This window comes from Micromesistius poutassou (genome assembly GCF_964030765.1).
Source record: "Micromesistius poutassou genome assembly, chromosome: 8".
NCBI classification, from domain to species: domain Eukaryota; kingdom Metazoa; phylum Chordata; class Actinopteri; order Gadiformes; family Gadidae; genus Micromesistius; species Micromesistius poutassou.
This window is the reverse complement of record NC_140278.1, coordinates 16,060,660-16,088,250: the sequence shown is the minus strand read 5'-3', so window position 1 is coordinate 16,088,250 and position 27,591 is coordinate 16,060,660. Positions and strand designations below refer to the sequence as shown.

Below are 27,591 nucleotides of genomic sequence, written 5' to 3'. Positions count from 1 at the left end.
TGTAAGCAGTAAGCACAGCTTCTGACAGCCATTTGCTTTTGCTTGGTGAAATGTTCACCATCACCAGCTGCCAAAAACACAGAATAAGCAAAAAAATTTAGCTCAGCGCCAAGAAAACATTGGCCTGCAAACAAATGTGAAGCTTGCTTCATATTTAATGGCATATTGTTTTATAGCCTTCAGTTGAAGCCTCCAGGGTAACGCGTTCATGCTTAAACTGATTGAGAATTAGAAATTTAATGGGGAAATTGAACATAAGCAGGTGATCAGCTGCCCACACCTGACAAACCAGTCAGTTAACTAATCATATGAATATACAGTACAGTGCAGCCTAAGCCTATATGAATTTGCCCTTGTGATGTACAAAAACGTATTTAAAAAAATGTAATCTTAAAAACCTCAAATCTCCATTAAGGGCCATGTAGAGACATTTAAAAAGAAAATGTGATTTGTATTTTAAATAAATAAAACTCCAGTGAGTGGCCATCACCACAAGGCTAACAGCTTATAGTCAACCACCCACAGACTCCCCCTCCACCCAACCCCGACTGAAAGGTCATTCAACTGTTGGGATTGTACGATTTGCACTCCATCCCTCTCATTCTGGACGAATCCCCCTGAAAACATGTTGTCACAGAACTGTGTGGCATCGTAATGTCTGAGGTCATTTTGGCCCAGTGATGGGCACAAAACCAACGGAACACACAACCTGCTGCGCCCATCCTCTAGCACAGGACACCTTCTGACAAACCTCTAGACTAGCCTCGAGACTAGCCGGCTGAATCATTCCAGAGGACGGTCCAAATGGTATTTACATAGAGCCCCCCCCCCCCCCCCCCCCCCCCATCCATACTCTGTACCCCCCCTCCCGGCCACCCCATGCATCACACTGCATTACTAAACTGCATAACATGTCGATTGAAAATTAGGAAAGGCAAAAAAAGAGCCCAGTCTCTGGGTTCTTTAGAGGGAGCCCGCATAAGGCATCCAAGTGCGAGGCTCATTGAAACTCAAGGCATAGGTTGCTGGGTTGCAGGGGAATTAACCTGGTGCCCATACACGTGCCCAGTCAAGAGTGCAGCGTGAAATCAAACTTCAACCCCTCCAATGTTGTTTTTATATCGTCCTTCAGTAATGTTTTAATAAAGCTTGCATTTCCTGTTTGCTAAGTATATGCAGCTTACTGCGTATAGTAGGTACCAAATGACCCTCTGAGAACTTAGTCACTTTAAAATGTGTGTGGCAGAACACAGTGTGTAGCTTCTGGTTTGTTTTGCCATGCCATACATTAGGCCGACAACATAGCATGCTATACATCTCTTGAGATTTATATATTTCAGTCCAGCAGCATAGGTCCACGTTACACAGTAATAAAGGCAATGGCTCTGTGCCACTGGCTTACTGCCTAGGGTGATGTAACCAGAAAATAACCGCATCCCATTCCCTTCTTAAGCTCACCTGAGTAACTAGCAAGCACACCAATATCCACGCACCTGAACACTGCTATAGAGTTCCCAGACATCCCCATACAATTCTTACCTTTAATAATACCATGATTAATAACAGTTGAAATGTATTGCATTTGAATGTCATGAGTACCCTGAAAAGTTTTTTTCTCCTCTGCAAAATAATGCAGGCTCTGTCTGTCTGTCTGTCTGTCTTGCTCAAATGCAAGGCTTTACCCACAAAGTAAATATAAGCCTGTTCTGTACAGTGACATATATAAGACTACATGTTACTGATGATTAAATGAGCATTGATTCAATACAGCTTTACAGATAGAGTAGAACAATGACAACGTGAACTATGATGACCACTGTAATATGACAACCTATCAAGCCTCAGCAGTTGAAGTTCTTTTTCCAGACTTTTGTTTTCATAATAACACAATGTAACTTAATGTGTTCAGAAACGTGTGTGTGTGTGTGTGTGTGTGTGTGTGTGTGTGTGTGTGTGTGTGTGTGTGTGTGTGTGTGTGTGTGTGTGTGTGTGTGTGTGTGTGTGTGTGTCCCACATGTTTATATGTATCATATCTATTGAAATTGTATTAAACTAGTAAAGACAATGACTCGAATGTATAATGTTCAACATCGAAAACAGGATATGGTGCTGCTGATGATCTCATTACTGGCCTAGATTGTGCAAACCACCCATTTGTACTGTCACTACCATGTTTCTATGGGCGAGGTTGCTGAAAATGGGGAAACACCCTATAGAGTTTTAAGAAACAAGATCGGTTATTCTGCATGCGTAGGATTGGGTGCTCCCAGACATGCACGCTGAATCGCAGGAACCCATATTATACAGTTGACGGCCAGGACCGCTTACCTTTATAATGCTGCTACGGCGTGGTATTCCAGATTTGGCATCCATTCCGACCGATGTGTTGGCGGCATCAAGACCAGCTTGACTGCCAGGTTCAGCGATGGAACCAGACCCAACCATGTTTGCGGATATCCCACAGTCCCCGTTCAAGAACGACGCTTCGCAATGCGTCTTGCCGGTCCCCTCGTCGCTAGGCACGGGAGGATCCCCTGTACTCGACGGAGGCAGTCCTCTGTCGTTCTCCCCAGACTCGGCCATAGGCACACTCTCACACGGACTAACGTTAGCTGTCAATCTCCGGTGTGGGGAAAGACTTGGGATGTATTTGGCTTTCCTTCAATTCCCTGCCTGGCCTATCGGCGTGGCGTTATTACATGTGCAGAAAATCAGTCCATATCATCTTTTGTAGCAGAAGCACATCAGGTAGCGTCTTCTCCGTGCATTGTGCGCTGCAAACAAATCACAGCGATTATTGTATTGACGCTAAAGGACAAGAGAAGTAACAGATATTCAGCGTCTTGCAGTTAAAAGAAACGCGTGGAGTGGACGAGCACAAGGCTTACTATTTAATGATTTCGCTGACATTGGAAGCGGATGTTACGATGAATGCAATATTCTTCCTGCATACATTTACGCAGAATGCACAGCGAAAGAGCAACTTGCCTCTTTTTCAAATGACGCATTATTCTTATCAACAAGTTTCTAATCATCTCACTCTTACACTCTGTAAGAGTGTTTGGGTCACCCTAGTCGTAGTTACGTGTTTCCCTTAGTAACGTTATATTTGCCTAACGTCTCGGTAGCAGTTACTCGGTAAAAACAACAACGCTATTTTCCTTAAGAAAATCGCGTTGTTGTTGTTTTTCGCAAAGTTCATAAACAACAGTCAAAACTTGCCTTTCGGGGGCTCTGTCACTCTGGAGAAGACACGGCGGTCCATAAGTCGCTCCTGCTGGCTGAGTGCGGACTGCTGCGGCTGGACGTGAGGGCTTTCTGCTTTGTACTACCAGGCTAAGAGGTGCTAGCCTTGGAGCTAGGTAGTTTCTTCTACTAGGCTAATAGGTAGTAGTCTTGTAGCTACGTAGTTTATATTATACTAGGCCAATAGGCGCTAGCCTTGTAGTTTGTACTATTAGGCTATTGAGGGCTAGCCAGCTAGGTAGTTTAGTTTCCTCAGTGGAACTCACAGCATCACCAGTTGCAAACCAACTTGTGTCTTAATGATTTTTTTTTCTTAAAGGCAGAGCTGCCAACTCTCACGGTTTCACCGTGTGACACACGTTTTTGCCTGTTTACACACGCGCACACGCCACACATCCAATTTCTCACGGCAAAAAAAACAATTAGGCCTATTAGTACATTACATAATTAGTAATTTCGTTAGAATGTAGTAAAACATTGTTAATCCACTATCTTGCATAATGTTTCATATTGCATAATGATACATGTCTTTTTTGTTTGTTTTTTGTGAGTGATGGAAACACATATCTGGTTGGGTATCTCGTCTAGACCACTCCATCTGTGCGCTAGACGAGAAGAGCTGGAACAACCAATGAGCGACGGACAACAAAGTGCGGGATCAATCATTGTATAAAAAACAAACATTGAACTGACAAGTCAAGAAAATGCCCATTCCACACTTAATTTGCACTGTCAAGACAGCCAGAAGGCGAAATCTGGAGCAAATTATACTTGGAAAAGGCACATGGCTAGAGTTGGCTACAAGTAAGCTTGACATTAATATTTCCAGTTTCCAGTTATTCCTGAGGGAAATTACTATAGATAAAGCAATACTGTTTTGACAAAGGGTTTTCTAGCTTTGTTTATTTATGAATTATTGTTTACTAAAGTAAACACTATAGGCTATTTATTTGTTATACTGTATGCAGTAGCCTAATAGTGATACCAAACCACAAGTTCACAAAGACTACGCTTACCACTAAAACAGCCGAGAATTAATATGGTAAAGACATGGATTAAATTACAGACGTGTTGTTGATTTTGGCAGTTTGCTTGTCAGGTAGTGCATTCGTAACGCATGCAGATGAAACAGACTTCAAATTGTAAATGAGCAATAAAACGCACATAGGCCTACTTCACTTTAAAGGATCATGCTGGCGGTTACGACTCAAATCAAGTTATTGTTAAGGGTAGGGTAGGAAATTTGAAGAAACAAGCCAGAGTTATTATTTTAAAGTATTTTTAATCCAAAATATTTTTTATCAACAAATAATAAGCCAGTGACAAAGACAGATGGATTTAACTCTTAACTTATATAGCCTATAGTGAAGACCAGCTTAGGCTCTGTCCTTCCATGAAAATATCCTATGTATTAAGAGGATTCAATTAAAATGGATGAGTTTAACTTTTTCATCCATGCGTGTGGCGAATGGCTGTTCAAAGATGAGGGAGTGCAATTCTCCTCATCTTTGAACTGCCATTCGCTGGGTTGGCATTCTTTAATGCATCCATGCTTGGAGATGTTAGTTATGTAGTTTTTCTCCTTGTTTGATAACAAAAACAAGGCTATCACTCCTACAGACAAAGTATGTATCCAAATGTAAACTGGCAATACAACTGCACACTGTCATGTTACCAAAAGTAAGCAATACAGTTTTGGTTTTCTAAATGTCTTTCACTCTTTTTTGTGTTTTTGCATAAAGACATTCCAAGTAGCCAAAAAAAGGATGGATTGATTTATAGCCAATAGCACTGAAAATACCTACAGCGACAGTTATGACTGACCTGTTGCCCAAGCGGGTAGAGTAACAGCTAGAATAATAGATGCACGGTACCTTGAGGCTACCCGATATCCATTCACTTTTGTGTTGCTGACACCTTGCTGTACATGATGAAACTATAAACCCTTTATCCAGCGACACCTAGGAAGATATTCGCCTGAATAACATCTAATTTGATGGCGAATTCTGAACCCCTACAGAGAATTCAACAAACATGCAGAGAATACTGTCCATTTGATCACATCGATTATACATCATTCAAGACATGGTTTATTTTATCATCCATCATCAAAATTCAAAACTCCATTCGTCAGATCTTAGCAAGGTCAGATCCAGAGCAGCATGTAAACATCTTCCTCTCCAAAGGACTTAAGTGAAGCACTGCACTTACACTCAAAGTAGGCCTGTATTTAGAACAGGGCTCCAAGGATTCCGGGTGAAACAGAAAACCAAACTACATAATAGACAGAATAATCTCACTGTCAAACAGGGGTGTGTATGGGGGACAATTATTTAACTTTGTCTTCCTATATCCAACCTATATTAACCTCTATCTTCAGCCAACATTTGTCATCAATTTCATTAGTCTATCAGATGTTCAGACATGTTAAATGATCAGAAGCAAGGATTAGAGTAACTGATGTTAAAAAAAGATCCAATTATATGTTGGGAGATTAGGTAAATAGCCTACCTGCCAGCCTGCCAGGTCCCAGATAGGATTCCTTCCTTCCTCTATTAATTGAGTGTCACCTGGTGCTAATTAGAAGGGAAATATCGTTAATGAGTAAAATTGTTGTATGTATCCTGTAAAAAATATTGAAGACCAAAACAGTGCTTTGTGTGTGTGTGTGTGTGTGTGTGTGTGTGTGTGTGTGTGTGTGTGTGTGTGTGTGTGTGTGTGTGTGTGTGTGTGTGCTTATGTGTTCAAGTGACAATTTAAAAAAAACAGCCTCAAATAAGAGTTACAAGCCATTTCATTTCTTTATTTGTTCAGTTTGTAAAGTCTGTGAGCTGTATTGTGTGAATCTTTTAACACTGACTTGACTGTAAATCTCTTTAATCAATATTGTGTTATACAATAGAGCCACCTACTGACGGTAATGGATTACTGTCAGGAGTATTCTCCATTGTGATCGGCTTGAGCTGTAATCTTGATAAAGTACCTTGAGTCACATTTGAACAACCTACATAGAATAAACAGCAAACCACATCTGCATCTGCTCATTTATTCCTTTATAATCAAAGTCAAATTGACAAAAGATCAAAACACATTACAGACTTTGTATTGATGGGAGGGATTGATGGGATTGTGAGCATTTGTTTGATCATTACGAAGAAGCACACTCAATATGTCTGTGAGAGAATCTAAAGTGAATCACCACTTTAAATGACCTAATAACCCTTCAATTATCTCTTTCTGGTAGATACCTACCACATGTAATTATTGTCATTGTTTTGTTGAAAAGATTTAAAAAGATTTTAAGATTCAAAGAAAACATTTTAACCTAAAATGATAATCCTCACCCAGAGAGGACAATTTAAAATGCACTTAACCATTTGCCTGTTCATTTTGTCTTAAAACATATAGAATATTTTCTAAACTCAGTCAAATTGGCCGTCCTGTCTGAAACACGTGACAAAGTTTGTCTGAAGTGGAAAGGTAAAAATGTATTGGTTGATTTATCATTCATCAACAGAGAATAAAGCTTATACTATAGCCATAGATATGGCTCACTACATCATCACAAAGGAGCTATACATTGCTTGATCCGATTCTAGCACACACACACATTTCAGTGATTTCATGCATCAGGGGGGATTTATTTCTTCCTGTATACTGGGATGATCTCAGTGGGGCACTTGCATTCGGCCGGACACCATAAATTGACCCAGTGGTTGCCACACCCATCCTCTTTTTTCAGAGCCGGGCAGTTGAGGTATTTGTTTATATATGGACACGGGTTGGCTGGAAACAGAGCGAGGGGAGGAAGATGCTGATGAGAACTGACCACTTTAAATCACACACACACAATAGTTGAAGTAGAGAGCAGGAGGTGGGGGGGTTAGTGTAGTGTTTTGGGAAAAGCCAGCCAAAAGGGATTCAAACGCCAAATGTCTGTAGTCTACCTGTTAGAAATCCTTGGGCAAGATGCCCTTACTACCTGTTCCTTAATGACAATCACTGTAGGTCAATTTCAATGAACGTATCTGCTTGATTTTTAAATTAGAAATAGTAAAAGTAGATGTTTATTTTTGTAGACCCATAGGGGTGAGAAGAAATGACCCACCCACCCCCCACAGTATAGTACTATAGTGTTTTGTGATCCTAAAATACATAAAATGTACACTCACTGCAGAGTTTGTCTTCACAGTTTTCTGGACAGGAAGCACAGGGAGTTCCTTCTTTATATGGAGGACATCCTACAAAATTACCCCTATAAGAAAGAGATAGAAAGTTTGATGTTTATCCCAGACAAGAATTAGGGTGCCACAGCAGAATACAGTACAGTTATAGGAAGTAAAAACAGATGTTAAAAGATAACTAAATATCTATATGGATATATAGATAGAAGGATATATAGATAGATACACACATACATACAAAGTCATGAAATAATAACAATAACAGGATAGTGTAGTCGCTATAATGTATAGATAGTATATAGTAAGTAAAGTAAGTAGATATTATATAAGGATATGGTACCTCACAGCTGACTCTAGCCCCAATGTCCACTGGCAAAACTACAGGCAATATTCCTTCAGCTAAACACCCTGCACTCTACCTCCAACTCAAGTTCACCACCGACATGTGTCTGAATTCACTTGGAAGCATCTGCTCAATAACTCCAATACTAAACAGGGTCTCGAACGTGTGTCCAACATACGCTCGGTAGTATTGGCAGCCGTAGAAGTAGATGCTCCCACACTTGGTCATTCCACAGCCCACCTGCCAAGAGCTGTTCCACACCACCTGGGGCCAAGACACACACACACACACACACACACACACACACACACGTACAAGCCGCTCAGTGTTCCCTGAATAATCAGTAATATGTCTCTTTGCCCACAACAAACAGCGCTTACATAACGCTGGCTGTGTTTGATGTTGGCTAGTTGGAATTCATGACAGCTGTGGCTAAATCAGAATGTGTTTGCACAGTGGGGTTAAAGCTGAGTTCAACTAGTGTGTTGAATCATGGCCGGGGCGAGGTACGTGCTAGGTGGTTCTGCGTTAGGGATTATGCGCACGGACCGCCAAAGGTTATTCTCGCCACAAATTCAGTTACTTCTGGGGGGCCTTTACTTTGGAGATGATGTATTATCATCTTATGTATCATCTTAAATCCGCTCAATGTCGGATTCAATATTGTACTACTACGTTGTGGGCGACGGGCGGACTCTGTAGGCTACATCCCTGAGGTAGAGACCCACCGTGACCCAGCCTTGTACTGGTGCATTTACTAGTGCATGTTCTCATTTTGTTTTTGTTGATTGTGCTGTGCACACGTGTTCATCTCAACAAATGAATGAGCACACGTGACTGAAGAATGCCAGGTCAAAAGCTACTCAATGATACCTGTGTGTAGTGGCCAACGGCTTCCCCATCCGTCGATCCGTTGGGGTACTTGTAGTGGCTGACCTCGTTGTACCAGCTTGTGACCACTGTGGTCCAGTCGCTTGCACTGGTCGAGAAGAAGAGATTCTCCCCCATCTCATAGTCTGCATGGCCCAGAGAGACTCGTTAGGTGTCTGTGGTGTATGTGTGTGTAGGTGTGCAGTGGTCTACATGTTCATCCGTGTGTGTGTGTGTGTGTGTGTGTGTGTGTGTGTGTGTGTGTGTGTGTGTGTGTGTGTGTGTGTGTGTATTTGTGTATGGGTGTCTGTGTGTGGATAGGTGTGAATGCATTCACACCTGCATTCGTACATGCATTCGTTTGTGCCTGTGTGTGTGTGTGTGTGTGTGTGTGTGTGTGTGTGTGTGTGTGTGTGTGTGTGTGTGTGTGTCTGCGTGCATGGGTTGTTTTCGTATAAACTAAATCTACTCCAGTTATTTCAACTTGAGTTCATATACCCTGGATAAAAAAGCCCTGCCTGATAAGAAATTGTAGCGTAGCGCAGCATGTGTGTTTATTCTCAAATACCATCAAGATCAAAGATCAAATACCGTCAGATAAGATACACTCAGTTTTGGCCAAGGGCGTTAAGATGGAGAGATGATTTATTACATAACACAGATAAAGGAGAGCTGTGATTCCAGATTGTATGACTTTTACACATCTTGCTTGTTCATCAATGTCATATTAATATTACATAATGAAAAATACTGGCACTATATTATTGATATTGTAAATTGTTGCTATTTGCTGTTATCAAAGGAAGCGTTTCAGTAATATATCTACAGTATTTGCCTTGGTCATCACGTCCACATTATTAATAATCATTTATAAAATGTTATATAACTGTTATATATAATTATAATTGATTGAATTGATATAGCGCTTTTCTAGAAACGCAAAGACGCTTTTACAGTGAAGGGGGGACCTCACTAACCACCACCAATGTGTAGCACCCACTTGGGTGATGCACGGCAGCCAATCTGCACCAGAACGCTCACCACACACCAGCTTGAGGTGGAGAGTGAGGGAATTAATGAATGAGCCAATTATACAGGGGGATGATTAGGGGGCCAGATTGAATGAGCCTGGTTGGGCAGTTTTAGCTAGGACACCGGGGGATCCCCTACTCTTTGCGATAAGTGCCCTGAGATCTTTTATGACCTCAGTGAGTCAGCACCTTGTTTTTACGTCTCCTCCGAAGGACGGAGTGTTATATATAATTAAATATGTCTTGTTTCAGTAGTCCTAAACGATACCAGGAAAGCTGGAGGGAATAGAGGCGGAATATACCTCTTCGGTATACATGGAAAGAGAGAAGATAGAAGCATGGAGGATAGAGGGTTGTATTTACCGTTCAACATTCTTTTACTGGCTGGACCGTGGTTGATAATGCAATGGTCCACCCAGGCCTGGGAAATGGCTGCCACGTCATCACTCCAGATCTTCCAAGAAAGAGAATATGCTTTAAAGTATACTGTACACCCTATAACAACATGAAGACAGACAGTGAATACTGACACAGTCATCTAAGGAACAGGTAGGGGTTAGACATTGAATATAGACACAGGTCTTTAAAGAGCAGGTAGGGGTTAGACCAGGAGTGGCCCCACCTTTTTGGCTTGCAAGCTACTTTCATAATGACCTGGTCAAAATGATCTATCTACATTCAAAAATGCTCATCATTCTATGGACGATCGCAATCGACATATCGGCTCCCCCTTGCTTAGACAGTGAATACAGTGACAGGTCTTTAAGGAGCAGGTAGGGGTTAGACAGTGAATACAGTGACATGTATTTAAGGAGCAGGTAGGGGTTAGACTATCCTGCCACTTAAATATGTAATATTATAAATTATATAAATTATAAAAAATATTATCATTATCTGTATTATTCAATTTATTTTGTGTCTTTGCTATAGTGTTTTTTGTTTTATGTACCATTGACCTTTCAACATTGAATTGTTGAATTGTTAAGTTATTGTTAAGTTAACAGTATGTGTATCACCTTTGTTTAAACCTACTGATGTGTGTTTTTTGTATTGACTTAGCAATCACTGTCAAGTGTTTAAAAGCAACCCTTCAACTATTTTGTGCGTGTTTAAATAGAAGGTCATTACTTGAGTGAACCACACCCCCCTGGCACTCAAATAGGACAGAAGATATCAATATAATATAATTATATATATATATATAATATATATATATATAATTTATTATAATAAATTATAAGTCCCCTGGTCACACTGTGACGTCATGGAATGAGATATCAACACAAAACCTTTTACACATATGAAGGGAGCTATGTTCATGGCAATTCTTCAGTTCCTAAACAGACATTTTGGGTCCAAGAGGCAAAAATGTTCAGCATGTGAACTAATGCACGTACACCATACGGGCTGATCATTCATTTGACTTTGATCGTAAATTAAAGCACCCCCTATGGGAGAATCGGCACCAGACCTTTTGACCTGCTCTTCCGGGATCTAAATATGGTGGAGAAATTTCTAAACTTTTTACCATTCCACCGCTGAGATATGGGCATCCCCAAATAAATTATAATTCCTACAATAACAATAGGTATCCACAGTTACACTGTGAATACCTTATTTCACATGCACTATGATGTTAGTATAATATTAGTTCCTGGGCCAGAGGAACGTACCATTTTCAACATGTTGGCTGCAGGCGGCTGGACCGCTCTCCTGAACGCATTGTGAGTGTCCACAATCTGGGTCTGGATCGCCGGGTCAGTTGGGCAAATCCCTACAAATGTGTACATGCCATGTGTGAATGCATGTATGTGGCCACATGCATTATTTTATGATTGACATGCACCGTGGACACATTGATGCAAATGCTCACAGCATTGAGAGGGGAGAGAAGTAAGCTGAAATGGTTTAGTTTATGTCTATATCACATGAGTATGCCATCTTGCCTTATCATATTATATTAATAATATTTATTAATATAATATAATATTAATAAATAAATAAATATTTTATAATATTATAATCTATTATAAAATAAATATCTATTATAAGACATGAATATGTTATGAATGAGCGTTGTAATGTACACACACAAAAGCCACAAACATTTACATTGTAATCATGAAGCCACATGTATAAGTATGATCATTATAGAGTGCTTGTGATGTGGCATAAGTAACCGCCTTTGGTGAGTGAAGAGTAATTATTGTGTAGCGTATAGTGTAAACATGGTGATTATTTAATGTGCGGCATATTCTCCCTACCTGGCTACGAGTAGCGCAGGATCAAAGCAAGCCAGCCAGAGAACAATGCAATGACAAAAAAAAAGGAGGACAGTGTCAGTGTTTGACATCTTAGAGGAACTAGGACTAGAAGGCAATGAGACAAAGTAACAGAAAAAAATTAAGGCAACATATACCACAGTGTGTCAGTTCAACGTTATCAAAATACCAGTATAAAGATACAGTAAACAGCACAGTATAAGTACAGTATGAGTATATAAGGGACAGTGAAAGCATTGTATATGAGTATATAATGAGTATCAGTGCACATACAAACAGAGTCAATCTCCATGTAAACTATGTCTATTAATAAAGCGTGTCCAATATAAGAGGCCAATGAATGGTTTTGAATATAATACATACAATGTATAATTAAATGATGTGCAGTATGTATAAAAACATCTCCTTTAACACCAAAACAAATGTCTGAAGGAGTTCTTAACCTTCTGTACTTGTTGTGTGTGTTTCTTACCACGTTGCAAGCTGTGTGGACACTGTGCAGTGTCAAGACGGACAGCACGAACACTAACATTATAGCAGAGGAGTGGAGGAGGCTAAATATTCTGGGGATTGATGAAGAACACTGTTAGAAAATCACTGATTTAGAACTGATAGTGCAGATGTGAAAAAAGGCATGCAACGCAACATGTGATTCTTATCTAAATCGCTAAGATTTAACCACAGACTGATTGACTATATTAATTATAGCATATCAGTCTGTGGTAAATTGTAAATTCACCATCATATAAGTGATTAATATCATGCCAAGTTCTGATTTTGTAATGCACAAATGTATTTCAAATTGAAAAGCTTTAACCTAGTCCAAGGAGTTAAATTTTCCATGTTGCATCTCAATGTTTACATTACACTTCAAATAATAAAAGAAAAGCATAGATACACAAAATCAAACCTATTCTTGGATCCTTTCAAAATACATATTTAAAGCTGCACAGGGCATTTAAAAATATTGGGTTGGCGTTCTTCAGGGAAGTACCCCACCTGATATGTGATGAGCGAAGGGCTAATCATACCTGTTCATGAGTCGTCTGAGCCCTCCCCCACTCGCTCTCCCCCCTGATATAGCGGCAGTAGACGCCACCGATTACCGTCATGGCAATACTCCCGCCCTCCACACGACTAATGGGCCGCGACGCAGACATAAGGCTTAAGTCACACAATAGAAAGTAGTGCAGAGTCTCACAGATCGGCCCTGGGATGAGGAGAGCATTCGTTGAGGCTGACAAGTGGTAAACACGGTTCTGTGGGCCTAGGGGTGTAGCTAATGACTTGGATTATGTGCTGCTGTTTACCCAGTGCATAGTAGCTTTGGCTGTCACAGTTAGTGGTGAAGAAAAGTCTATGGCTGCATTGCATCTGAGATATATTGATATTAATGATTATGGTCTGGGCGAAAGCCAAATACAAACACTGGTCCCACCCTTTTATGAAACTTACTACAGCTGTAGAGGCTGACTGAAGATTAACAGAGAGAGCAAATATCACACTGATTGGCCTAAAGGTGGCGCTATAGCAAGCATATCTCGTAACCGCTTTGACTTACAGTCATGAAACTTTGTTCACACGCATATCCTCATGGTGAACAAATATGCCTCAAGAACCTGTGACTTTATTTGGATAGATTTACGACTATCTTGAACTTTATTAAAAACACTCAATTCCCTAAGGATCTTAGGTTTTTTTACTTCCACAAATCCTTTGGCACATATCATCAGGAGACCAATGTCTTTAATCTGACATAAAAGAAAGTCTGTACAATAAAGATTAAAGCACCCAGGAGCCATTGACTTCTAAAAGGGGTGTGGTTTAAAACGCGAAAAGACTTAAATGCTCATATCAACATCAAAATGGACTCCTATGATCTTGAGTCCAATACAAAAGTTGTTCAGAAGGTAGCGCTATAGCAACAGTCCAAAAATGCAAACTTTGAACAAGCATATCTCGTAAACGTTTTAACTAACAGACATGAACCTTTGTTCCCACATGCATATCCTCATGCTGAACAAATATGCCTCAAGAAGCTATGACTTTATTTGGAATGATAATGGAACACACAGTCAATGACTTCAGCGAAATGACTTCAAAAAGCTGTTTTGTTGCGACATTGAATGCAGATGTTTCTTATATAAATGGTATTCATATGATTTATTTTGACATATTTAGTTTACGTCAAAGACACTTGTAAACAAGACAGAACTAAAAAAACAAAAGACAAAAACAACAAATTAGAGGTAAAAGAAGAGGATCTGCCAAATAAATAGGACAACGTATTTCAAGATACGCAGTGGTTTAGCAGAGTGCCAACTGCCAACGCCCCCTTTATACACAATAGTTGGTGCAAGAAGGCCATAGCCTGTGGGAAACATCACAAAGACAAAAGTCAGCAGAGCTGCTTATTGTGTTAATCACAAATTACTGAAAGACATTGTGGGAAAAGATCTCACACACCACCCTCAAGTGCCTTCAGTGGTGTGCGTACAGGTTGAAAAACATTGAGTGGAGCAAGACGCCTATCTCTACATGCTCCACTATAAAAAGGTATACTCTGGACGAAAGCAACTGCTTAACAGTACATTTAGTGTTTCATCTGATATTGTTTTTAATCTTGAAGACGTTGATAACACTGAACTATCGCCAGTAGTTTTAAAATAGCGGTAAGACCATAGATTGTATATGGCAAGACAAACAGGGGTGTATACCTCTGTCTCCACTTTAGTTACATATGCAATTCAAGTCAACATGCAATCTTTAAGCTCTCATGGATCGGTCCACACTAAAAGCTATATGCAAAAATATCATAAATTTGCATGCTATTTGGACATGAGTCACTTTTGTGTATTTAGTTTAGTTTAGTTGATTTCGATCACATAGATTCACAACATAACATACAGATATAGGTAAAAAAAAACAGGTTGTCATCTTAATTTATACATTGACATTTCTTATCAATAGTACTGATCGAAAAAGGTTTAGGTTGAAGCACTTGCTTAAAGTGTGATGTTGTCAAAGCTGTTATCTAATGGAAGGATAGTTCCAACTATCATTCAGTTCCCATAGTTTTGTTGTCTAACAACCCTTCACAACCAATTTCAGAAACAAATCTTAACACATTTAACACTTTCTTGATTGTTTACACACTAAACCTGGAACTTTGCACACGATGGTCCAAAACTTGAAGGTCATGGTTAAACAACAACAAACTTTAATTGGGAGTATAGGTGTTTGCTCTCACTGATCTGTGTCGATACTCTCCTTTAGGCTATATGCAAACACATCAACAATTGGCATGCAATTTGGACATGAGTCACTTTTGAGTTAGTGTAATTTGAATGTGTGTTGTTGTAAAAGCTGTTATCTAATGGAAAGATAGTTCCAACATTCACCTTCAGACGCGCCGTCATTAGGTTCAGTCACTGAGGCAGTAATGTTATCTTACTTTAATATCATTCACCTTGACTCACAATAAAGGTAGGCTTCACTTAACCATAGCCATAGCTTTTTGTTGATCTCGGTTATAGGATGCAATAACCAGCCTGCATCTAATCGGGCTTCATTCTCCTCGTGTTTTGTTGATTAGTTTAGTAGTAAACCTAGACATTTCTTATTCACATCCCCATGTTAGTTGAAACTACCGATAGGACAATGCTGCTCCACTAATTCCCTCTGCTTTCTGTGAAACTAACTTGCTGCTTCAACGTCTCTAAACGGTGTAACCGAAGCGTAACGTAAAGCCAAACAATTGCATCCATAGTAGTTTCATGTCCACCTAGTTCCTAGAATGTGAAGCAAAGGGTTTCTTGAAACCCTAGACTTAACGCTGTCCGCTGTAGCTTGAGCTTGTGAGTGAAGTATGAACCCCATATGACCTCATAGGTCCAAAACATATAACTTTTGATGGTTGTGTTTTAGATTGATCACAGCAGTGTGAAATCAATGCACAATAATACCTATTGATATGGGTTAGAAAAAAAGTACAGAAAAAAAGGTACATTAAAAAGGTACATTATGTAACATTGACACCAAGCGTTTTAAATGAGCACTGCCGTGCATATTCATAATATTGTAGAGTTTTCTTCCCCCGCCCCCTCCTGCTCCTCCTCCCAGCCTCGAAAGACATAAGAGAGAGAACTTGATAAGAGAACGTGACAACTAGAGAAGGAGAGAACTAGGAAGAGAGAGACAGAGAAAAAGTAACAGTGAGGGTGTGAGCTCAAGAGAGGTAGAGAGGTAGAGAGAGGTAGAGAGGTAGAGGTAGAGAGAGAGAGAGAGAGAGAGAGAGAGAGAGAGAGAGAGAGAGAGAGAGAGAGAGAGAGAGAGAAAGCGACAACTAGAGAAACACTAGAGGGCACTGCTGCACCTAGGTTAACTTCAGCTGCATCTGAATTTTCACCCAGTAGTGAGTGTATCAGCAACTGAAGGAGCCTTTGAACATTAAAAATCTATGAATAACAATGATGGGCACGTTGTATTGACTGCATGCAGTTCCATCAACTGTCTGCACCAGCCATGAACTATTTGTGTCTGTAATCTGGTGCTTCACAAACAACATCTTGCATAAACAACACAATGACTAGCTACCCATCTTTGTCTGTTTTAATGTGTCCCATGTGGATGGTTCTGAAGACTTCTCTTCTGGGAAGCCATTGTCAGAAATCACTCAGCTAACGGGCCCTTTGTGGCTGCTGTGGCAGAGCCATCAAGAATTCACAGTCAGGACAAAGAACAAAACAAAATCCTTCTATTTTGAGTAGGGGGAAGGCCTAGTCAAGTGTAGGCTTGAGCTACTTGTCTGTTATTTTATTGCCTACATTTTTTTATCTTTGTCTAGCATATTTGTGTAGGCATCCATGGCCTACTGGTTAAGGAGTTGGACCGGTAACTCGAGGGTGGCCGGTTTGAATCCTGACCAGTAGGCAAAAATATGGACAGGGGGAGTAGTTGTGCAGCACTCTCCTACGTCCTCATCCACGGATGAGGTGCCCTTAAGCAAGGCACCTGAAACCCCCACTTGCTTCCCGAGCGCTGCACTGCAGCTGCCCACTGCTCCGGGTGTGTTCACCGGCTCCCGGATGGGTCAAAAGCAGAGAAAGTATTTCCCCAAAAAGGGACAATAAAGGATAACTTAACTTATTTTGGTATTATCTGGAAACCATACCTGTGGGCAGTGGCATTTTGATCAACAGAATCGAAAGTGGTCGCTTAACTTCAACTAGTGCACTGTCTTGACCTTCACCATAACCCAGTCCATTCCATTGTTTTTTGACCCATAACACCAATTTTGGGGCTGGAAACTTTGGCATCCCCAAATTCTTACATCTTGTTAGAAGTTGTAGATCTTGCTGTTGATCTGAAGTAACATCTGTTTCCCCCCCAGATGGTTTGAACCCAATCAACATCTGCCCATATAATCAATATAGCCCAATGAGGTAGGAAGTAATAGTTTGCTTATGGCTATGAAACTTTGGTTGGTTTAATATGTTGATATACATGTTTCCTTTAACATAATTCTTCTGAAAATGAAAAATGTATCATCAAATATCTACAGCTCATACGTCAGCAATCAATCTAAACCAAAGGTTGCTATAACCCTTTACCCCTAACCTTCAGCACTAACCCCTCTTCCACCTGACCTTAACCATAACACTGACCATTTACCATCTGTCCCCCTTCACCCTAACCCCTCATCCGGACCTTCACCCATCGTTCAGGGCTGTTTGAAAGGGATTTATTCCACAATGGGTCCTCCTGTCTCCACTCAACTACATCCTGTGATGCCGGGAATGAAAGTGCTGAAAAACATCCTTCCAAAATGGATGTGCGTTGGTTGCTTTTACCCTGGCCGTCAGGGTTAAGGTAAGGGGGGGACTCTGATTAGGCCTCCATTTCAAAAGAGAAAGGACTGATGTGAGGGGTGGTGGTTGTGGAAATATCATCAATGTCCGACCTGCGGTTTAGATTTGTGTAGTTATTATTCCTTTTGAAGTTCCCCACTGTTTCTCCTGGCGAAGGAAATGGACGGAAGCCATGGACAAGAACTGACCTTGAGACATAACAGCCAGGTGTCACGGCCCTCTCCAGGCAAGACCAGGAACTTCTGTCCCGGTACATGGAGCTCTTCCCGAAATAATTAGGGTAATGAACGACTCCTTGACTGAACGACTCTTCTCAGGGCGTCCTGATATCCATCATGTTGTCTTTTCATTAAGCAGTTGGTTTTTGTCTTCATTCTCCTCTCCCTGTCTGGGTGGGTTTAGGGTTAGTGTTACAGATTAACGTCAGCCTCCTGGCCATGAATAATGGCCCCTAATGTCAACGTAAACATGCATGAATCAATAAACCCCCCCCCCACGCCCACACCGCTAACCAAAGTATCTTCTGTTTTTAATCAGCCAAATGTGTTTCTGAAACGCGCCATTTGTTTCACATTGTCATTTTGTTTGATTAAGTTTCCCTTTCTATCATCGCTCCACCTGCCAGATCTGCCATCCATCAGAGCACCAGATCTGCCACCCTGTGTTGTGTTTCACCGTGGAGCACCACCCAAAGGCACAGCAGCACTCTCCACTCGAGGGGCTTTTGAATAAGAAACAACGGCGGCTCGTCCAGTGCTCCTCACAGACACTTTATGTGCTCAGTCACTCAAGGGCAGTGTCTGTTAACACCAACACCTTGCAGTTGAACCAATGAACTACCGCCTTTGACTGTAGTTGCCGTGGAGATGTCGCCGCCATGGCGATGTGTTGTCATTTGTGTTACTGTGGTTATGGCTGTGGTGTGTTGCGATGTGACATGAAGTCATGTGACGTGAGTTTTTCCAGGGTAAACCACAGATTATATGTTGAGGTGTTTGTGTCTTTGGTAGTTATCACTATGTGTTTAATGTGTTTAATGTGTTTAATGTGTTTAATGTGTCGTCAAATGTTGGTTGTCACATTAGTTGGCACTTAGAAACACACCTTTTCCGCCTCATCACGCTGCAGAGCTGGTGTGCTGCTGTCAGGACGTCTGTCTCCCCCTTCCTCTATCGCTGCCATGTTGCGATGCTTGGTGACAGTGTCATTGTGGCTGTTTTGTGTGTAGCGTGTTTTGTGATGTTGTGCGTTGTTGTTGTTGCGGTAAGTCTGAGTGCCCATGGGCGCACAGTAAAGAAATCAGTGCACTGTATCAGAGAGATCTTTAGAGGGAGTAGCCATCCATCACACAGACAGCCTTAAATAATGTATTCAGGGCTATAGGGGGTCCTGACCAGGAGAGATTAAATACGCATAGCCATTACGGGCCTATACTTAAACAATCTGCTGGTTGGAGGAAGATGTATCGTCATATCCTGTACTGAGGTAGAAGTACTTAAGTATTTTAAGTACAAAGTATTGGTAAAAGTTTCAGTTTTACTATCAAGTGATATTGATTTAATTTTTATGAATTTCTATAAAATGACCCTGAACTCTGACCCTCGTCCGCAGGCAAAGGTCTTGATGAGGTCCATTCTGGTTCCCAAAAATGTTTCCTCAAACATTGTCATGTCTCATGGTCGCCAGGTTCAAATAAACTATTTGTACTTTGAATGACCCCTTTAGACAATAAAAATATCTGGTGTGTGTTACAGCCACAGAGATTCCTAAACCATAAAACACAAGTATGTGCATGGGGTCATGTGTCTTACTCTTAATCCAAGCATATTGTAGAAAAATCTTCATTTGGTTGGAGACAGTGAGTGTGTGTGTGTATGAGTGTGTATGCATGTGTATGTGTATGTACCTGAATGTGCTATGATTATGGTTTATTTACGGTTTAATATCTAATATATATTGTAACCTATATTCCGCATTCCCTTATTACAGATTCTTGAACTCTTTAAACGTACATAGAGCTGTTATCTTTTCTTATCTTTAGAAATTTTAAACGTGTGTGCATGCAGAGCAGGTATTTCTCAACCTGTGTGCGTAGGGATGGGCATTACTCTATATGTCAAGATGTGTGTGCGTACGTGCCTGTGTGTGTGACTGCATGTGCATGTGTGTGTGTGTGTGTGTGCATGCATGTAGATTTCTACTGCACTGTCTCTTCTTGCCTCCTTCACTCCCAAAACAACAAGACCCTCTCCCACCTCCTCCTCCACCCCCCACCTCCCCTTCAACAACACCCCCTCCCTTAACTCTGGTATTTCCCTGAGTCCCCCCCTCCCCCTGTCAGCCCTCTCCCTCTCTGTCTCTCTCTCTCTGTCTCCTCAGCCTCCTCAGATGGATTCTTCAGTCAGTCGACTGGAACTGGTACGGCTGCCAGAGAGTGTGAGAGAGAGAGAGAGAGAGATAGGGAGAGAGAGGAAGGGGCGAGAGAGAGTGAGCGAGATAGAGAGCGAGAGCGGTACAGCGCGGCTGTGCTGAACACAGACTGGGTCAGAGCGCTCAGTTGCTTCAGACAATCACAAGGGAGCGCGCAAACGAGAGAGAGAGAGAGAGAGAGAGAGAGAGAGCAGAACCGAGAGATCGCGAGGGGGGGAAAAAGAGACAGAAGCAAAGTGAACGTCACAGAGGAGGAGGTGGAGGTAGCGAGAGAGAGAGAGAGGAGGTGGAGTGATAAAGGGAGAGAGAGAGAAAGGAGAGAAAGAGAGAGAGAGAGAGGGAGAGGAAGCAGATATCTGACAGGATGTGGGGTGCCCGCGCACGTGAACATCAGTGCAGACATACTTTGAGCATGACCTAAACGCAGCACACGTACCACTCACTGCTGCTGCTGCCGCTGCTGCTGCTGCTGACGGAGACATTACCACCACCACCATCGCTGGACCAACAGCTGGAACCACTGGAACCTCCCCCCCCCTCCCTCCCTCCCCCTCCTCAGCCTCAGAGAAACTCAGCCTGCAGCCAGCCCCTCGCTCCCCGACGGAGGACAGCGATTTCCCCCCTAGCTACCAGCCAGGAGACCCCCAGAGTACCAGGAGACCCGTGGGGAGACCCACCAGCCCACCACCCACCACCACCACCACCACCCCCCCCCCCCCCCCCCCAGGAGAGGGTGAGCAGCTGTGGAAGCGGAGCGGAGCCCACCACTCCATCGCGGGTCAGGCGGTCTCGTAGAATGTGTGTGTGTTCAGGACACACTGCCTCCGGCTGTAGTTGTACCACACGCCGCTGAACTTCTCCACCACCGCGGGATACGCTCTTCCCAGAGGTGAGTGGTGTGTGTGCGTGTGCGAGCGTGTGCATGTGCGTGTGTGTGTGTGCGTGCGTGTGTTTTTTTTAATTTTGTGTAAATTAGTTTGTTTTTGGGGGGTGAGTGTGACAAAGGGTCTATAACTTGTATTGTATGTTGTACGTGTGTTAATGTACATTTAAGCATTTCTATGTGGGCTTTCGTTGTTTTTTTTTGTATGTGTGATTGTTTAAGCACGTGTGTGTGTGTGTGTGTGTGTGTGTGTGTGTATTTTAATACATGCCTGTGTGTTTGTCTGTGTGTGTGTGTGTGTGTGTGTGTGTGTGTGTGTGTGTGCGCATGTATTTGTATGTTTGTGTGCCTGTGTGTGTGTGTGTGTGCCTGTGTGTGTGTGTGTGTGCCTGTGTGTGTGTGTGTGCCTGTGTGTGGCCAGTTTGTATTGTTGTTTAAACATGCAGAATGTGTGTTTGTGTGAGCAGTAGTCAGTGTAAACTGGGCGGCTAATTCTTAAGCACCCTGACAGCAGCGTTAATCAGGCTGCTATTTGCTTATTATGGGCTGTCACAAGCCCAACACACAAGTTGGCTCCAGTGTGTAACGAGACGCACAAACTCTATGGCAGTCTACCACAAACACATGCCTGTGTGTTATATACATACACATCGACCACACACAGATGTGTGCATCCGCTAATACAGTGTTTCCCAACCTTTGACTTCAGGTGTACCACTTTAGTGGCTGCGGACCACCTCACGTGCAAACTGTAAAAAATAGATAAATACGCCGGCGCCCCCTTTGTACACAATTATTACTGCAGGAAACAGTGGATAAGAAAAGTCAGCAATGCTGCTTGTGCTCCCAGTGTGTTTATTTAGCAAACACAAATTAATATAAAGCATTGTTTGAAAACATTACAATTCAAGCTATAATAATTTATTTACTGAACAAACCTGATAATATTTTTACTTTAAATTACGTTTTGTTTTTTTCTCATAGTAATTTTGTCCACTTCAAGATAAAATCCCACGTCCCACCTACAGTACCCTTGCATCAGTTGAAAAACATATAATAATAATAATACTTAACATGACTACATACATACGCACACACTTAAAGCAATACACTCACAGGCGAGCACAAACCCATGCACGAAACGCATTCTCATGGTCATGCAGGCATGTATGCATCATGCAGATCAATGAGTCTGCTGGGTTTGAAGTTGTGTGTGTGTGTGTGTGTGTGTGTGTGTGATGAATGGATACAGAGTGAAGCGAGACTTGTCTACCTGGCTCCAATCAGCTTCAAGATGTGTCTGGCATGCACTACCCAACCCCTCCCACTCATCCTGTGTGTGTGTGTGTGTGTGTGTGTGTGTGTGTGTGTGTGTGTGTGTGTGTGTGTGTGTGTGTGCGTGTGTGTGTGTGTGTGTGTGTGTGTGTGTGCAGAGAGAGAGTGGTGGGTGAAGCAATCTGAGGGAGGACGGGAATGTCAAGCTGGGCGAACAACAGCACACAGGGAGGAGAGAGAGAGATGTGTGTATGTGTGTGAGTAAAGACAGAGACATAGATCATAGTATATGAGCGAGAACAAGGTAGATAGAGTGTCTGTTGCATGTCTGTTAGAAAGAGAGACTGAGAGGAGAGAGAGAGAAAGAGAGAGAGAGAGAGAGAGAGAGAGAGAGAGAGAGAGAGAGAGAGAGAGAGTGTGAGATAGGGGGGAGGTGACAGAAAGGGAGAGTATGATCCAGAGAGAGAGATAGAGAGAGAGGGAGAGAGGGAGAGAGGGATAGAGGGAGAGAGAGTCTTGTCTGACTAAACGTTAATGGCTTCCAGCTGGTGGGTTGTTGAGCATTGGGCGGTGTTAACCCCTTTGTTTTGCAGGGTCATAAGCCTGGAGCATGCACACACACGCAAGCATGCACGCATACACTCTGTTACGCACCGACGCACACATCCACACTCATACGCACATGCACACACGCACGCACACACACAGAAGGAAACACTTTCCAACTTTGAACATTATAGTGTCCCTGCTTCTTGTGGATTTTTAGTCCTACCATCTAACCTGGTGTTGTATCCCTACCATCTAACCTGGTGTTGTAGCCCTACTATCTAACATGCTGTGGTTATTGAAGTCTTAACATCAAACTTGGTGTTGTAGTCCTACCATCTAACCTGGCGTTGTGTAGGTGGTATAGTCCTAGCCTGTAACGTGCTGTGGTTATTGTAGTCCTACCATTCGACCTGGTGTTGTAGTCCTACCATCTAACATGGTGTGGGTATTGCAGTCTTACCATTCGACCTGGTGTTGTAGTCCTACCATCTAACATGGTGTGGGTATTGCAGTCTTACCATTCAACCTGGTGTTGTAGTCCTACCATCTAACATGGTGTTGAAGTCCTACCATTCAACCTGGTGATGTGGTCTGTCATGCAAGAATCTTGTTCGCTCAGTTTGTTCCACTCTGTTAGTAAACACACACACATTCAGCTTCTGTTTGCAGATGGGCTGTATTTGTGTTTGTATATGTATTTCTGTGTGTGTGTGTGTGTGTGTGTGTGTGTGTGTGTGTGTGTGTGTGTGTGTGTGTGTGTGTGTGTGTGTGTGTGTGTGTGTGTGTGTGTGACGCGTCATGGAAGGGATTTGGTAGGGCTCAATAAAACTAAACACAGTCGAGTACTCCCTTACCTCAATTCACACACTACGTTCACCTCCCACACAAGCACACACACACACACACACACACACACACAGTCAAGGCTATGCACATTTTTAGAGGGTGAATTGCAGCCAACCACATGTTAATAATTCACTTCTACATGTTGACAAAGTCGATGAAGCACAAAGTGTTTATTTTGGAGAGCAATAGACATGGTCAGCCAATGTAATGATGCTTAAATTCTCTGCTATTGTATTCTACTCCGGACATGGTTCACTGATTGGATGCTTTAAGGGTTTGTTGCTTGTTTTGTTAACCTGAAAAGATATATTGAGGCTACACGGACAACATGTTCCGAGCTTTGGCTAAAACATTGAGTTGCCTTGCCTCCCTCTGCCTCGGGCTCCGTCCAGCGATACTGTTTATCATGGACCAGATAGAGGAACTAACTATCAGTCCCTTGTTCTGGGTCTGGGATCCCGCTTTAGTGTTGAATCCCCTTAACAGTTTGTAATAACAACAATAATCATAATAAACCACATTTTTATAGAGCTATGAGGACGCCCAAGGCAATGAACACAGGGACTAAGACAAGATAAAAAACAAAACCAAACTAGAACTACAGTAGAACTACAGTAGAACTACACATGAACTAAAGTAGAACTATAGTAGAACTAGAGTACAACTACACTAGAACTAGACTAGAATAAGAGTAGAACTAGAGTAGAACTAGACTTATGGCAGACTAGTACTAGACTATACTAGACGGTCTGGCAGCACTCCAATAGCTGCTGGTTCAGAAGCTGAGTCCAAACTAGAACAACCATTCCCGTCTGGGGGGAAACTTCCAGAACGCCCACACTACAGTGTAAAAGAAAAACCATCTTAACCATGGATGTTTCTGGAAGGCACATTGAAGCGGGTTGTAATGGGTTGGTCAAAGAAAATAGACAATAGGTATTGATTGGCGTAATGCCCAACACAACAGTGTAGATGGGGCACCTTCGGAGATCTTTTCCCACTCCGAAGTTTCTGCGCTGGTTCTCTGGAAGCTGGTCATCTCCCATCAGAACTTTTAGAGAACCAGTGCAGAAACTTGGGAGTGGGAAAAATACAAACTAAACATGTCTGTGTGTCTTAGATGTGGACGGCGGTGAGAAACACCCAGAAAACATGATTTTATTGCTTTTGACTTGTTTGGGACTGTTTATTTTCTGACGCATCTGAAGGGGCTTTGATGATTTTTCTCTTTTGTTATTACGTTATTTTGTTGTGGATTTTATCTTTTCAGTTGATTCCTTTGGGGCTCTGTTTGCAAATCCCCTGGATAGAGTTTGAGATTAGGTACAAGATATTAAACTCATGACTATCAAAGACCTTCAGTGACAGGGACGGGCGGGTGTCAGACAGAGGGACACAGAAAGGAAGAGAGGAAGAGAGAGTGTGACAGAGAGACAGAGAGAGAGAGAGAGAGAGAGAGAGAGAGAGAGAGAGAGAGAGAGAGAGAGAGAGAGAGAGAGAGAGAGAGAGAGTCATTTCGTTCTTTCGACATATTCAGTGCCAAAAGCAAGAAAGAGAAAGAAGGAGAAAGGGGGTATGTGGGGGTGGTAAGTGGCTAATCGAGTATGGCAGAAAAGAGCCAGATTTCAAGGGAGAAAACTGGCCAGGGTATATATTGTGAAATTGAATCAAAATTGTACATAGCAAGGATGAAGAACAAAGAGAATGATGACAAAGAGAAGGAGACAGACAGAAGGGGGAGAGAGACAGAGGGAGAGAGACAGAGAGACAGAGAGAAAGGAGGCGAGAGAGTGAGAGAGACAGAAACAGAGATAGAGAGAGAGAGATTGGTACCTATTATTCTCTGGAGAACAGAACAGTCGTCGGGGGGGATGGTTCCCATGGTAATGGAGGGACGAGGACGGCCGTGTGCGTGTGTGTGTGTGTGTGTGTGTGTGTGTGTGTGTGTGTGTGTGTGTGTGTGTACAGATGGACAGTGTCTGGACCTTGAGATGGTACAGAAAGGGAAGTGGAGGCGAGGGGTGGGGTGGGGGCGAGGTGGAGTGGGAGGGGGGGGGAGGGGGGTTGGGGGGGTGGGGGGGGTGTTAGTCGAGGCCACAGCGATCGGGCCATCCTGCCGAGGCCTTGAAAACATAGCAGACTCTCCTGCAGACACCATTGTCCCCCTCCCCACCCCCTGCTCCCCTCTGGGTAGCATTACCCAGCGTCCTTGTGGTCCATAATGAGTGACACTCCAGCACACGTACTCTAACCCTAATGTAACACATCTATTGTGATAAAAAATAACACGCTGTATTCATACGTGCATATAACTATATTGAATTGGTTGGAACCCGTGTCTTTCTGGTGTAACTGGAGACGCTGCCTGTGACCTTTGACGCCAGAGCAGCTTTCTGGTTGTCGGTAATGCGACCGTTGCTACGGTTCCCAGCGGGTCCGTGGTGCGCTAAAACACACACGCGCGCGCGCCTTCTCTCGCTAATTCCAAGCAATTTGGATAAAAGCATTCCCACCGCCGAGTGTCACACAGGAACACATCTGGTGCAGGAATCACTACACGTTAAGGTCTACGTTCGGAGCGCCGGCTCACCTGCGTTCCCAGTGACCTCACTTCCTGCCTCGGTTTTCCAGGTCGCCGACTCTCCCGAGGTTCGCTCCACCTGTCAGACGGAGAGAAAGAAAGGACGAGTGGGAAGGGAGGAACGAAAACAGAGAGAGAGAAAGAAGGTGAAAAAATCAAATGAAGAACAAAAGGAAACAGACAGAGAAGGAAGGGAATAGTCTTCGTCTGGCTGTCTGGGTTTTCAGGTCATCTCTCTCGAGGTCCGCTCACCTGTCACACAGAAAGAAATAAAGACGAAAAGAAGGAAAGAAATAAGCCCACAGGGGAAGAAAGAGGAAGTTCAAACAGGAAACAGGATTCGATTTTGCACATTCAGCCCATGTTCTCCATTAATCAAGAGCAACGTTGTTTCTATGAAGCGTTACCACTATTAAAATGAAATATAATATTTAAGCAGCACTTAAACACACCAATAAAACCTCAGGGACAGCACCCCCTCTGGCTCGACACCAGTTAATGCAACATATTCTTCTGATTGGGTTAAATGGGGGGGGGGGGGGGGGGGGGTGTCGTTCGCCAAGCAAACTGCAGAAAGTGAGCTCATCTGGCATCGGTAATGTGTTTACGGCTGTCCCTGGGGCTAGATTTAAGTGTTTGGTAATGCTTCAAATCGGCCCAATGAAAACTAGGACATGGTCAACATTATGGATGTTAGAGAAAACACTGCGTCTGACCTACTGGCGGTACCACATGCTGAATTCAGAAAACCCCATATACGGAACAAAGAGGGGAGGCGGGCAAGAGAGAGAGAGAGAGAGCGGGCCAGTGACATGGAGTACAGAATGTGAGAGAGCGTGCGAGAGAGAGATAGAGAGAGTATACGAGCGCAGAAAGCGAGAGCTTATAGCTTAAAAGAGGAACCAGAGACGAGTGTGTCCTCATTAATGTTTCTTCCTTCGATAAGACGACCCCGGCTCCTCTGCTTGTATCTCTGAATCCCTGCTATCAAAGCCTAGAAACACGCCTTATCTCCACAAGCACATCTCACAGGAAGATCTCCACATGAAAGGGAAAGCTTTCAGTCGCCGGCTAGGCCCCCTCGCTGCCAGTAACTGCCATGTACTCAGGGATGTTAGAGAGGGTGTAGACCGTTGGATGTTAGGGTGTAGGGTTCAATGTTAGGGTAGAGGGGTTGGATTAGATGGTATGATTTTAGATG

At 42.7% G+C, this 27,591-nt stretch overlaps 3 protein-coding genes across 3 annotated transcripts in view; 1 reads left to right on the top strand and 2 right to left on the bottom strand.

The window, feature by feature from the left end:
- Positions 1 to 3,509, bottom strand: part of plcl2 (phospholipase C like 2) — a 46,131-nt gene extending 42,622 nt beyond the window's left edge. Inside the window, exons 1-2 of the mRNA XM_084471349.1 lie at positions 3,223 to 3,509; positions 2,329 to 2,774 (exon numbers count right to left, since the gene is read on the bottom strand). Coding sequence (XP_084327475.1) covers positions 2,329 to 2,583 — 255 coding nt within the window. The 5' untranslated portion in view covers positions 2,584 to 2,774; positions 3,223 to 3,509. The remainder of the gene's footprint in view (positions 1 to 2,328; positions 2,775 to 3,222) is intronic.
- A 2,878-nt stretch (positions 3,510 to 6,387) lies between these two features.
- On the bottom strand, positions 6,388 to 8,781 carry LOC311351794 (cysteine-rich venom protein latisemin; the record flags this gene model as incomplete). Its single annotated transcript, XM_084471932.1, has 4 exons — positions 6,388 to 7,032; positions 7,419 to 7,501; positions 7,952 to 8,037; positions 8,647 to 8,781. The coding sequence occupies 4 exons, from the start codon at positions 8,779 to 8,781 to the stop codon at positions 6,887 to 6,889; spliced, it is 450 nt and encodes a 149-aa protein (XP_084328058.1). The 3' UTR covers positions 6,388 to 6,886.
- Positions 8,782 to 20,481: 11,700 nt separating this feature from the next.
- rftn1b (raftlin, lipid raft linker 1b) overlaps positions 20,482 to 27,591 on the top strand; it is an 87,532-nt gene continuing 80,422 nt past the window's right edge. The window contains exon 1 of the mRNA XM_084472212.1: positions 20,482 to 21,145. The gene's annotated coding sequence lies outside the window, so the exon portion shown is untranslated. The remainder of the gene's footprint in view (positions 21,146 to 27,591) is intronic.